The following is a 13145-nucleotide window of genomic DNA, read 5'->3' as shown; positions in this document are numbered from 1 at the left end:
TATATACATTTTATCTAAAAATAAGGATATAGTTTAAAAGATAAGTAAAAGATACTAGATATAGGTATAATAATGATAACACAAAATACTAAGTATAATACATTTTTTATCCTACAAAAACACATGAAAATAATGGGCAAAATCCATAAATGGAAAATAATACTTATCTCGAAATGGTTTTACATAATAATATATAAAAAATAATTTCCATGCTAAATAATAGCTAATATAGCTCAAATGAGCCAAAACTATATATATATATATATATATATATATACATATATACTACTTTATAACATTAAATCCAACCAAATTAAATTCCAACATGAAATAAATAGCTATATAGTACATAATTAATAATTATAGAGCTTAAAAATGATTTTAACCAATATGTTACATAATTATATACATATATATAAGAGATGAAACATAGGAAAAAATGAGAAAATGGATTTAAGGGGTGATTTTCGGTTTCCAGCAGATTACCGACGGAAAATCCGTCGCCAATCTGCTGTTAGTGACAGAAAAGGTAGAATTACAGCAGCAGTCCAAAACTTTGCAGATTTATTCAAAAGCTTTAGATTAGATCTATTCTATCGTTTTGGACCTCCGAACTACCCAAATTGGATCATAGCCTATAACGGAGATTCCTAAAACGACGTTTTTGTTTTAAAATGTTATTTTGAAATATTTTTAAAACTTATAATTACAACATTTTTTAATACCCGAACTACCTTTGAATCGGATCACGGTTCGTATTGGGATATCAAAACGAGGTTTTTTATTTCAAAGCAAAACCGAACATTTATTTAACGCGTGACGAAATTTAAATAAATACGGGATAATAAACAAAACGTGATAAATAAACGACTAAATAAATAAATAAAAACTATAACATAAATATAAATAAATAAAGAAAATGAATTAAATAAAATAAAACGAGTCTAGTCCTCGGATAATACCTCAAGATCGGTATCTGACGGCTAAAGTCGGTTGATTCCACGAGTTGCGATTTTCCGGTTTTTCGTGTTTTTCGTCTTTTTAGTAAAAATTTAACTTTTGGGAAATTCGGACTTTTTTGAGAAAAAAAATATTTTTCTCAAAAAAATTCACTTTCTCTCTCTAAAAATGTCTAGAGTGAGAAAGCTCTCCAAAATTCCCCCTCAAATGCATGGGGATCTGTGCCTTAAATAGGCACGGATCCCGGAATCTTTTGGGCGACGCCCAACTAAGGTTGGGCGTTGCCCAAAAGAGGTTGGGCTATCACCCAACCTATGTTGGGCGAACGCCCAACTTTTGTTGGGCGGACGCCCAACATATGTTGGGCGGACGCCCAACAATCGTTGGGCGTGCGCCCAACGCTCGTTGGGCGTGCGCCCAACTGACGTTGGGCGTTCGCCCAACTAGCATTGGGCATCCGCCCAACCTTGGTTGGGCACGCGCCCAACCAACGTTGGGCGTTCGCCCGACGATCATCGGGCGCTCGCCCAACGGCTGTCGGGCGCTCGCCCAACGACTGTCGGGGGAGCATGCCCGACGGCCGTTGGGCGTCCCACGGACGCTGAGCGCACGCCCTGCGCTGCTGGGCATGCATCCGACTGCCGTCGGACACACGTCGGCTGCCGCTAGGCGTTCGCACCACGTCGCGGAGCGTCCACGATGCGTCCACTCGACGACTGCGATTCCCGTTGACCCACCGCTTTGTTATTATACATTTTTCTCTTTTTCTTTCAAAATTTTTTCCGGAATCAACCGCTTCGACCGCTTTGTTAAAGGTTTTCGTCACAGGTGCTCCGACTCGGTGTCTACAATGGGCATACAAGTCTGTGATGGATGGAGGGCAGTATATGCCATGTCCACCAAAAACCAGCCACGAGCTGTCCAGCAGAGTGCAGGTTGGCGTCATCTAGAAACTGGCAAGCTAGCCTGCAACATCGATGCAAGAGTGTTCAAGGAGGAAGGGTACTGCTCCTTTGGCTTTTTAATTAGAGACTCTGATGGATGTTGTGTGTATGCCGTGCACGGAGCATTGGACGGGTTGTACGAGCCTATAATTGCAGAAGCTGTTGCGATAAAGGAAGCTCTCTTATGGTTGAAGGCCGAAGCACTTGAAGACGTGGTAGTAATGTCAGATTGCCTATCGGTAGTTCTGGCAATAAACAATTCAACAGTTCATTTATCTTATTTATGTGATGCAATCTCTAATTGCATCTCTTTACTAAGAGCATTAGTTAATGTTTCTATTTCTTTTGTTAATCGATCAGCGAATTCTGCAGCTCACAACTTAGCAATGGTTGTAGTTTCAAAGTCTGTTCGAGGAGGCTGGGCTAGCTCTCCTCCGTTTCTTTCGATTATTCTTTCTTCGGATATTTTTTAATAAAGTTATTCTTTGATTAAAAAAAATTAGATTATCTATTTGCTAGGATAATCATTTTAATTTAGAAACATAATCTCATTAATTTCCTAATTAGAATTATCCTAAATTAATTTAAGTATAATTATAATCTAATTATAATTCTCTAAATAAATTAGTCAAACAATTTTAATATACATACAATATGTATATTTCGACCCCCTATATGCTCCATTCAATAATTACCATTTTGTCCTCTGGTTCTGTCGTCCTCAAAACAGACTCTAGCAAGTGCACTAGATACAAGTAATATCTCGATAAGTAGAGTATCGTCTTCTTAGGGATTGATGAATAATTTCACATAAAAACTTTATAGAACATGGTGTTCGTAGTATCGTGACTTCTTTATTTATTGAAAATGGTTTTGTTGGGTTTGATTTAGAATGACTAATTAAAATGGCTTACAACTTGTTAGGTGAAAAGATGTTGGTTTGTAATATTAAGAAGAAGGAACAGGCTAAGCCAAAGTGGGAACAAGTTGCATGCAATATAACTTTCTTCTATTTATTCATGAATGTAATATAGCTAAGTCAAGGCCTCTGCTTTAGGCTCACTTAAGTCAACTTTCGTGTGTTCTTAAGATTCTAGGCCTTACTACAACCTTAAGCGTCCTTAAAGTTGGTTCTTTCTTGCATTATGGATGAAGCAGCATTTCTATCTAGAAAACCCTTCATACAATCCCCTAATATTCCTATTTCGAGTCTTGTAAGTTAGATGAGAGATACATGATAATGAAAGCAGTTCCCTATCATTGATCACTAAGATAGATGCATTAACATACATTCAAGAACTTCATCAAACACTTAAGCATATAATAACATTCATTCATAAAAAAAAGATAAGCTTACTTACAGCACCAGCTCTTGCTGACCTAGCCCATTCAAAATGACTACTCACTCATGGCTAAGAGTGAACAGTCTGAGCTTGATCGGAGATACCCCATTAAAGGAGCTTCCTTTAAGTTCTTAGAGAGCCTTCTTTCTTTCTCTACAAAGTGATCCGAGAACAAAGTATATCCTTCCCTCCAAATCTGATCTCAAATATATAGGAGGGAAGGTTCACCAAAAAAGTACGAAAATATCCTTAAAATAATACAACAAAAGATTCTTCTTAAAAGGGTGGTAATGTTCGAGTACTAGAATGGGTGGTTTCATCTTTGACGTTTGAACACTCAAGGTCGAAATATCTTTTCATCATGTTGCTTTTGGGCCGCCTACTCCTGCTCCGCTCCCTCTTGTCGCTGTCCTCATCAGATCGCAGCTTTATACGCTGGTCCGAGGCTTGCTTTCTTCCTTTAGGCTACAAAACAGGCTGCATGGCAGCCATTTTGACTTCTTCAATCTAGATCTGCATAAAACACCAATTAGACCTTCATTTATGTAAACTTAGACCTTTATTAGCCCCATTTTCATCATATTAGGTATGTTTATTAGGATCAATTATGTGCCTATCGGTTGGGTAAGACCATATGGGATAGGCAATGTTAAAGAGACGTCTCGTATATGTTGTGATTTGTGATTGAATTATAAAAGGATGAACTCAAGAATGGATACAATATTTTTATGTTTTTGGTTTAATACCTTGGCTATATTATGAACTTAAGTTTTGTTATATTTTATAAGGTTTTGATTAAATCCTTTATAAATGTATATATTTAGCTATGTTAAGTAAAGTTGGTTTTGATAGCTGATAGTTTCTTATTGAGATTTTTGTCTCATTTTTTCCAAATGTTTTTAATGTTTTGTTTTAGGTGAAGAAGTGCAAGGTACCGTGAGGGGTACTCGATCCGAGGGCGAGGTTCGGTTACAGCTACAAGGTTCAAGTCGTCTCTAGGGTATTGCATCCATTTTGTTCATGTACATATATGTGGATAGTATATGTTTAAGGACACTTGTGTAACTTGTTTTTGGTAGTGTCCTTTTGTTTGGTATATATTATCTACATGTATATATATATAACTAGCCGAAGTTGAGAACTTGTGGAGTAGTGTGATATGAAATATGAGTAAATTATAACTTTGAGTTTGAGATAGTAGATAATTGTCTATATAGGTGTTGCAGAAAATCCGATTTGTGTCGGAACCTTGTGATGCATTTCGACCATATATAGGCAAAATTTGTCATGAAGTCCTAAATGAAAGTTCTTTATTTTTGTCTTACGTCCTGTGGTTTTGAATCGTCTTATACGGACTCCGTATGAAGAAGTTAGGTTATAAACAACATATATTGGTCATTTTAGCTTTAAACCAGAATTTGGTTTTTGTTTTGATTTTTCTCCTTATTTGATAAGTCAGTGGTAATGTCTCATCGTCTTCTCTGATCTTATTTTGGGTCGGGTATGACACTCTTACTTTCTTTTATTACTTTAATTAATGGGCTATTAATTGATAATAAATAATATGTTAATATAGTACTAATTATATAGAGATAATTAAAATTCATAAACTCATTTATTCTCTTTGCTCTTACGGTGCCAACTAAGCCAAAAAAAAACATCTAAAACACTTCTTGCAAATTCTCTCTGTTTCCACTATTATATATATAAAAAAATAAATAAATATAGATATAGATATAGATAGATAAAGATAAAATTAAATGATTAGGGGTGTACTCTAACAAAAGAAAAAAAAATAAGGGCTAAAGATATTAAGAAAAGACAAAAACTATTTTGTGTATATAATATAACTAGATTTAAACCCGTGCAATGTACGGATTATATGATTTTACTATATTAAATAAATATAATTTTCATATTAAATATTAACCGAATTTATAATTAAATAGATGTTATCTACGTTGAAGATATTTTTTACTAACTTATTGAGTTTAACTCAAACCAAAAAGCTAGATTGGAATTGATAATTCAATATGCTTGTCTATTGTAATTATAATTGAATTAAAAGTCTATTTGACCCCTAAAGTTAGCGCACTTCCAGTTTAGCCCAAATCAAAATTTAAGTATCAACTTAACCCTGAAGTTAGTAATATTTAACAAATTAGTCCAAATTTAATAAATTTTTAGATATTAAAATTGATTGTATTTAAGGAGTGTTTGGTTGCTCATATTTGCATTTTTGTTTCAAAAATGAAAGTAGATAATAGATTACAGTAAAAACACTATAAGTTAATAATGTTGGGAACATGAAATTTTATTAATTTACAAAGATATTAATTTAATGAACTGGTCCAAGTTTGGATAAGAAGAAATTATTATTTTAAAAATATTATTAATTTATCGAGTATTAATTTATGAAGGTTTTATTATAGTCCGTTATTTTAAAAGTGTTATTAAAAATGTTATTAATTTATTAAGGATTAATTTAATAAATTGTAACCTAATCCGTTTTCAATAAACTGTAACCTAATCAGTTTATTAATTTAGCTCTTGTGTCTTTTCAAAAAAAAAATTAGCTCTTATGTAGAAGGAGGTTAATGAAAGTAAACGAAAGTAATAAAAAATTAACCTTATTTGATAGTTATTTTTTTTTTAAAGTAAATAAGATTAATGGGGTTAAATATTTATTTCCTGTAACCTTCAAACTCTAACATTCAAATTGGGCTTAATAAAAATAACATACAAATATTTAATATTTCTTGTGTTTACGTGAGTAAATTTCCATTTCATTTACATCCCATAAACTCGAGAACAAGCCTTTTCATCACTTCCCTTCACTTGAGCTATTACGTTTTCAATTATAATCGAGTAACAAAAGATCGTGGGAAGAGGGAGTATGCGGGGTTAGGGCTCCACACAAATCACAATCTCGTTTAGTTTACAGCCAAGGTTCATTGTAGAGATCAAAATGGGCATAGAAGAACAAGTTACTAGTTCATCATCCTTTTCAGGTTCTGCTTCTTCCTGAATCTATCTATCTATGCATTTTTATGTTCATTATTGCAAAACTGACTTTATTGTTGTCTGGAAGGTCGATGTCAGAGAATGCCTTATGGCATGATGTATTTGACAGACGAAGAATTAGAAAAATGTGTAAACGGATTTAGTGAAAATAATTTTATGGGGAAATTCCAATTTGGAGAAGTTTACCGCGGAAATTATAGAGGAGTTGATGTGGTTGTGAAGATTTGGAAAGGTGAAAAGCTTCCAGGGGAAAACAGAGGCAGATTGCAAGTAAGATTCTTCGACTAGGTTTTTTATTATTATTACTAGCTTCTTCGACTAATTGATATCCTGCTTCAATTTATTAATAGGATGAAGTCAGCTTACACGAATATTTTTCAGTGTATGAATTCCATCCGAATCTGGCCAAGTTGCGAAATTTCTGTTGTGGCCCCAAAAATCTGGCTGTCCTTTATTATCTGAATCCCATCGCAATCGACACACTACATAATCTCATTGAAAAAGGTATAGCTTAAACTCACTGTTGCCGAGTCTTGCTATTGCTGTTTTATCTCATCATTTACTGTTACTGGGCTATGCATATTGATTATCAGAGTTTTATTTTGTTTTTTCTTTTCCAAGTTCTGAATATTTAGAAACTCATTCTAAATTTGGTATATTTTAGTTTACACTGTTGAAAACAATTATATAAACTCATTATTTGCATTTTTAGATACTTTTACATGGGCCCTAAGGATCAAGGTTGCTTTTGGGTTTGCTTCTTTGCTCCGGTATATGCATACTCCGCATCCTAACTGTCCAAGTGATGTGCCATATTTGTTTCGCAATATAGATGCTGCTCATATATTGGTTGATCAGGTTGGTCTTTTTCTTTTGAGGTGGATTAACTTTTCAGTAGTTAGGCATTTTACTTCTGTATGCATTTAGAGATAGGGCTATAGCATGAACTGATACCCTTGCAGTTATTTGCATACGAGAAAACCCCCATTTATCTTCCTACAATTGTTTTTTTTAATATATTTTTTTCATATTTATTCTATTTCACTTGTTAGGATTACGAGGCACTGTTATTTGACTTCAGTATGATATCTGGTGGTATTCTTACTGATAAAAGAGAGCTTCTGAATCAATACATACAAGGCTCTTGCGGATACAGTGATCCAAATTGTACTCGAACAGGTAGTTTACTATCATATGTACCCTGTGTATTGTGAAAATATCAACTTTCTTGATTTTGAGTGTAAGGTTTGTTAAATAGCTTAAATGCCAAATAGCTTAAATGCCCTCATTGACCAATACTTTTTCACTTCATTAATAGCTATAATATGAGGAAAATACCTAGATATAATGGATAGTCACACAGGCGCGCACGCGTACACACACTAAAAAAAGAAAATCTAGAAGTGCAAAATGAGAATGACCACGTTGTCCATGATTTTGGAGATAAACCATCAAAATATTTAATGTACTGAATTGTATGCTCATTAATTTCATTGCGGCACCACCTTTTCTAACAAGTTTTCTTAATGTCACAAAAATAATATTCTTTTATGCCCTCCCTTGTTTGTACCTTTTCCATTGTACGACTGCCAACAAATTCCCTTCAGTAATTAGTTTACATGTTGCAAATGTCTTTCTTCATTCTTCTAGTGTTATGCTTTCTGTGTACATGGCTCTCTTTGTTTTAAGATGGCAAATTAAATGGTTGCTTCCGCTTGTGTTTATTCTCTTCAAGCAATTTGCAGTATAGGCTTGAGTTCCTATTATTTATCTAAATTTTTGTCATCTGGTCTAGGTATCACCATACTCTTATAGTCGTTATAAACTGTGTTTGTTTAAATCTAATTTCAAATTTTGGAACCTCTCGTTGAACAAGTTAATTTGAACATGTGCAGGTAAATGGGCGGATAGCTGTGATATTTTTTCTTATGGTGTTGTGCTATTGTCTTTAATAAGCAAAAGAGTCTACAAAGATGACGGTGACAGTACTGATGCGCCGTTTAACTCAGTAGCTAGTGGTAAATTCAAGTCTTGGTTGGTGCACGATAGCCTAAAGTCAGATCCAGATTTTAATTTTGATGATGCATTTACAATTACCAACTTAGCAATGAGGTGTGTTAAAGACAACCCTCAGCAACGACCAACAATGAAACAAGTTGTTAGACAAATGCTGAATTTGCATATTGTTAAACAAAATGCCAACACGTGGGAGTGTTGTCGGATGCTTGATGGGGTTAACAAGATTCACCAATCACGCCGTTTACCGAAGGACAATCGAGGTACTTTCGATTATCTATTAGACCTTAGTGTTAATATAATCATATAATGGTATCCTAGTAACAAGCAATAGTGTTAATATAATCAGTTGTTGGAAGTTTAAATTGGAGAAACTAGTTGAATAATAGGACATTCTCCTTATCTATTGTTTTTTTTCTCTTTTACAAAATCCAAGCATGAACTAGAAACATATACCATGCTAGTATAGCTGTGATAATTGGACGCAGTCCCCCCCCCCCCCCCCCCCCCCCCCCCAAAATGGTGCTATAGTATTAGTGGTTCCACTAACTCTTTTCTGATTGTAGGGTAATTTTTCTTTTAACTTTCTTTTTATGCTTTCACTGGTAGCTTCCCTTTTGCTTTTTAAAAGTGTATTTTTGAAGTGCTAGTTTAAAAATTGCAAACTCCACAGTTTTTTCAGTGTTTTTTAATGTTGATTATGCTTTGTTTAAAGACAAATGTTTTCTTGTAAACTTTTTTTTGTAGTTTGTAAATGTTTGTGGCTTTATTGGACAGTGAAGCTATATCGGCAACCTACGAGATGGCATCGGAGCATACTGATTAACCGTTTCAATGATCGAATGTGCAACCGCACAATTAAAGGCTTAGGTCAAACCCAAGCAAGTAAGCATATAGTGTTAATGCAAAAGCATATAGTTTCTTTCTAATAATATTGCTATCGTGTGATAATATGCCTTAATTGTCTAGTACTAAAATCACAAACACATGTTTTTTTTAGTATTTTTTTGTTAAAATTTCTCTAGTATTTGCATTTTAGTTCAACAGCTTTTTAACAACTTCTTTGCTTATGTATTATGCAATTTAATGTAAAAGGATTTGCTAGACGTTCTATTTCTAAAAGGTGTGGATAGAGTCATTCAACATTTTTTTTTTGAAAAGGAAAGTATATCTTGAGTGTTGTGTTTTTTTTTTTCAATTTATGCTCATGATTCTAATTTCCGTCACAGGGGTTAAAGTGTTCTCTTCTAAAGTCCTGATTAAGGCGACTGATAGTTTCAGCGAAGAGAATCTCATTGGAAAGTATCAATTTGGGAAAGTGTTTGTGGAGAGATAAAAGGACAAAAAGTGACTGTGAAGATATGGGAAACCGTCGTAGATAAGGGAGTCTATCAATTTGGTAATGAAGACCGGTTAAGGGTATGTTGCAGAACTATATAAGCAAGTCTTGTGGTTTTTGATGGTCACCTTTAATACACATTCCTTGGCTTGACTCACATTGAATTTATATTTCAGGATGAAATTTCTTTACTTCAACACCCTCGGCTGTTAGGTGATCCTAACTTGGTGAAGATGATTGGATATTGCTTTGAGGGAGAAACACTTGGTGCTGTTTATGATTTGGATCCGCAGGATAGTCTACATGATCTTGCACCCAAAGGTACTGCTTAATATTGATATGGTTTTTGTTTGGTTACTTGGGAATAAAGAAACGGCATCAGTTGTAATCCTAATGTGTTTAAGTTTAAGCATATTAAACAGGCTGTTAGAGTATAAACTTTAGGCGGTCATAGTTCATAATGTGAAAAGCCGTGATTATAATTTTCATTTCCCTTGCTTCCAATGAGATTACTTGGACTTGAAATTAGTTGTTTTTCTGATAATGTTAATTCTCTTGAAATTAGCTGACGATATTGCTTCTTTAGTTTCTTAGTAAAATTTCTTTCCTACCTGTAGATGAGTTCAATTGGCTTCAGAGAATAAAAGTTCTTTACGAACTTGCCAACCTGCTTGAGTTTCTTCATACTCCAATTCCGGCACCCCATGTGCCTAATAGAGTTGGCAACATTGATGCTGCCCATATAATACTTGACAAGGTCTGTATATATTTGCGCTTCTTTGATTTTTATCTGTTTATTTTTGCTAATGTATTCGAACAACATTCAATTATATACATGTAGGAGTACAGCCCAAAATTGGTTGATTTTGGGATGACTGTTGGTGGAATCATTCTTAGCCAACGAGAATCAAGAATGAAGGTTCTCCGGGAACGGTTTGGTTACATGGATACGAGCAGAGGTATGCCATCTTCACCACGATTTAGAATTCTGTTTTTCTGTATATAAATTAGGGGAAATACATAATGTTAGAAAATTTAAAAATTTGCTAAATCCATGCATATGCACAGGTGGTGTTTATGAAGCACGAGATATTTTTGGATTTGGTTGCATACTCTTGTGCTTGATACACAAAAGGGTTCCGACACTAGATGGCGATGAGAACGATAGATTCGTTCCTGATTATGAGGTCCAGGATTTATATGAAGAATATTATGAAAAAACTGGAATTTCAAATGGATTTTCATTTGTGCACAAAAGCCTAGAACAGGAACATGGTTTCGTGGAGAAAGATGGGTTGGAACTTACTGAGTTGGGGATGGAGTGTGTAGATTCTGCTTATAATCGCCCTTCAATGATGGAGGTTGTCAAGAGATTGGGGAATTTACATGTTATTCGAAAGCATGCTAAAGAAATGGGCATCCAGGAAACGCTTTAGGTTCAACTACTCTAATTAACTTATCTATATAAACACATAGATAGTACTACAGTAAAATTTCTATATAGGAATACTCTGTATAGGAATAACCTCTATGTTGTTATAAAAAAAACTCGGTCCCAACTTGGTAATAACCTTTATTACCAAACTCTCTTTAGTAATAACTTTCCAATTGTTATACAAATAGTCCAGTCCCAAATGTATTCTTATATATGCCACGTAGATTGGGATTATTTATACTTGTTTTTATTAAATATACTTATGTTCAGTTTTCGTTAACAAAACCATTTTTTTAATCATATATTAATGATCTAAAATGAAATAATGGCTCAACTAAAGTTTGATTTCATATAAGCTAACAAATTGAAAATCTAATAAAATATTATCACTATTACCTAATATATATGTGAAAGGGCGGGTCAGGCTGGGGGGTAGTTCGGGTTTTCAAAACAAATCCCAAACCCAACCCTTTTATGTACGGGGTTATATGGGTTTGTATCAGACCGATCAAATGAAAAAATACATATCCAAGTCCAACCCATAAAGAGCGGGTTATCGAATTTATCATTTCACTAAGAGATCAAGGAATGTCTGAACACTATATGAGGATGATATTACTATTCTTCATGTTCAACATGATATCATTTAGCAATGGATTACTATGAGGTTACTATTAGGTTCTTAGGCTTCGAACACGAGAACAATATCTGAGTTAGATAGTCATAGAGGTCAGCTAAATTGGGTTCAAACCTCTTGAGTCTTATTTTTGTTCACCAAAAAAAAAAATAGAGGTCAGCTAAAACCTAGTGATGACTGGTTAGACAAAGCGGAAGTTCGGTCTAACCATCACCTCTACATATACCTATATAGATCGCTCATGGAAAGGAACTATTATGGAATCGAGCATTTTGCTTAAGAAAGGTTAGAACAATGTTAATATGTCTAGATGAACAATGAAATTTTTTAAGTGCTGGGGTTCCTGCAATGGTTAAAAATAGTATTTTAACTTCAACTAGTTTCAGTGAAGGGACTCTTCCTTCAGGTATTTAGGGATACCTTTAATCTCCACAAAGCTAAGCAAGGAGGAGTGTTCAGTGTTGGTGGAAAGGGTTACAAGAAGAATTGATTCCTGGGGTGCAAAGCATCTGACATATGCAGGGAGAATTCAGTTGATTAGTGCAGTTCTTAGGAGTCTCCATGTTTATTGGGCCTCCATCTTTATTTTGCCTGCCTCTGTTATTTGTGCAATTGATCAGAAATGTAAAAACTTCTTATGGACTTCTAGCTCCAACTCTAGAGAAGCTCTGGTTGCTTGGAAGACAGTGTGTCAACCAAAATCTGAAGGTGGTTTGGGTATACTGGATCTTAATCATTGGAATAAAGCTGCTATTGGCCGTCTACTGTGGGAGATTATCACTGCTAAACAGACACTTTGGGCCAGCTGGGTAATTGAAAATAAGCTCAAAAAGTTGAGTTTCTGGGGTTTAACTAAACCTCTTGAGGCCAGCTGGAGCTGGAGGAAGATTCTCCAGTTAAGAGACATCTTCAAAGGAAAATTTCAGTATAAGTTGGGGAATGGTCATTGCTTCTCTTTTTGGTTTGATCCTTGGTTAAATGGTAAGAGTTTGCATGAGCTTTTTCCTGCTTTAGACATTACTGATGCTGATATTCCTATTGGTGCTAAAGTTGATGAGGTTTGGAGGAGAGGGTCTTGGGTTCTGCCTGATCCTATGAACAAAATTACTGAGGATGCTTGGAACCTTGTTCGCTGTTTCAAGCATATCCCTAATTTACAAGACAAGATTATCTGGCCTCATTCTAAAAATGGATTTTATTCCATCTCTTCTGCTTGGAATGTTATTCGGCCTAAAAATGAAATTGTTCCTTGGTCTAAGCTACTTTGGGGTCCAGGTAATATCCCTAAGTGTAGTTTTATTGTTTGGTTGGTTATACACAAGAGACTCAATGTTAAAGCTAGGTTATTTCGTGTGGGTATAGTTCAAAATTCTACTTGTGATCTGTGTAAGGGGAATGCTGAAACTATTGACCATCTGTTCTTCAAATGTCCTGTCACTCATGCTGT

General features: G+C 34.7%; 1 protein-coding gene across 2 annotated transcripts; it reads left to right on the top strand.

Moving 5' to 3' along the window:
- Window positions 1-6090: 6090 nt before the first annotated feature.
- On the top strand, window positions 6091-9939 carry LOC136202221 (probable serine/threonine-protein kinase PBL28). Of its 2 annotated transcripts, XM_065992720.1 has the most exons (9): window positions 6091-6258; window positions 6339-6541; window positions 6622-6775; window positions 6984-7129; window positions 7324-7450; window positions 8167-8550; window positions 9065-9172; window positions 9517-9706; window positions 9803-9939. In XM_065992720.1, exons 1-8 carry the CDS (start codon window positions 6216-6218, stop codon window positions 9621-9623), a joined length of 1272 nt encoding a protein of 423 aa, XP_065848792.1. In that variant the 5' UTR covers window positions 6091-6215; the 3' UTR covers window positions 9624-9706; window positions 9803-9939. The 2 variants fall into 2 exon arrangements, with proteins under 2 accessions (XP_065848792.1, XP_065848793.1); XM_065992721.1 differs by lacking the exon at window positions 9803-9939 and having other exon boundaries at window positions 9070-9172; window positions 9517-9656.
- The last annotated feature ends 3206 nt before the right edge of the window (window positions 9940-13145 follow it).

The sequence above is a fragment of the Euphorbia lathyris genome, chromosome 8 (assembly GCF_963576675.1).
Source record: "Euphorbia lathyris chromosome 8, ddEupLath1.1, whole genome shotgun sequence".
NCBI classification, from domain to species: domain Eukaryota; kingdom Viridiplantae; phylum Streptophyta; class Magnoliopsida; order Malpighiales; family Euphorbiaceae; genus Euphorbia; species Euphorbia lathyris.
This window is presented reverse-complemented; position numbering and strand designations above follow the sequence as displayed.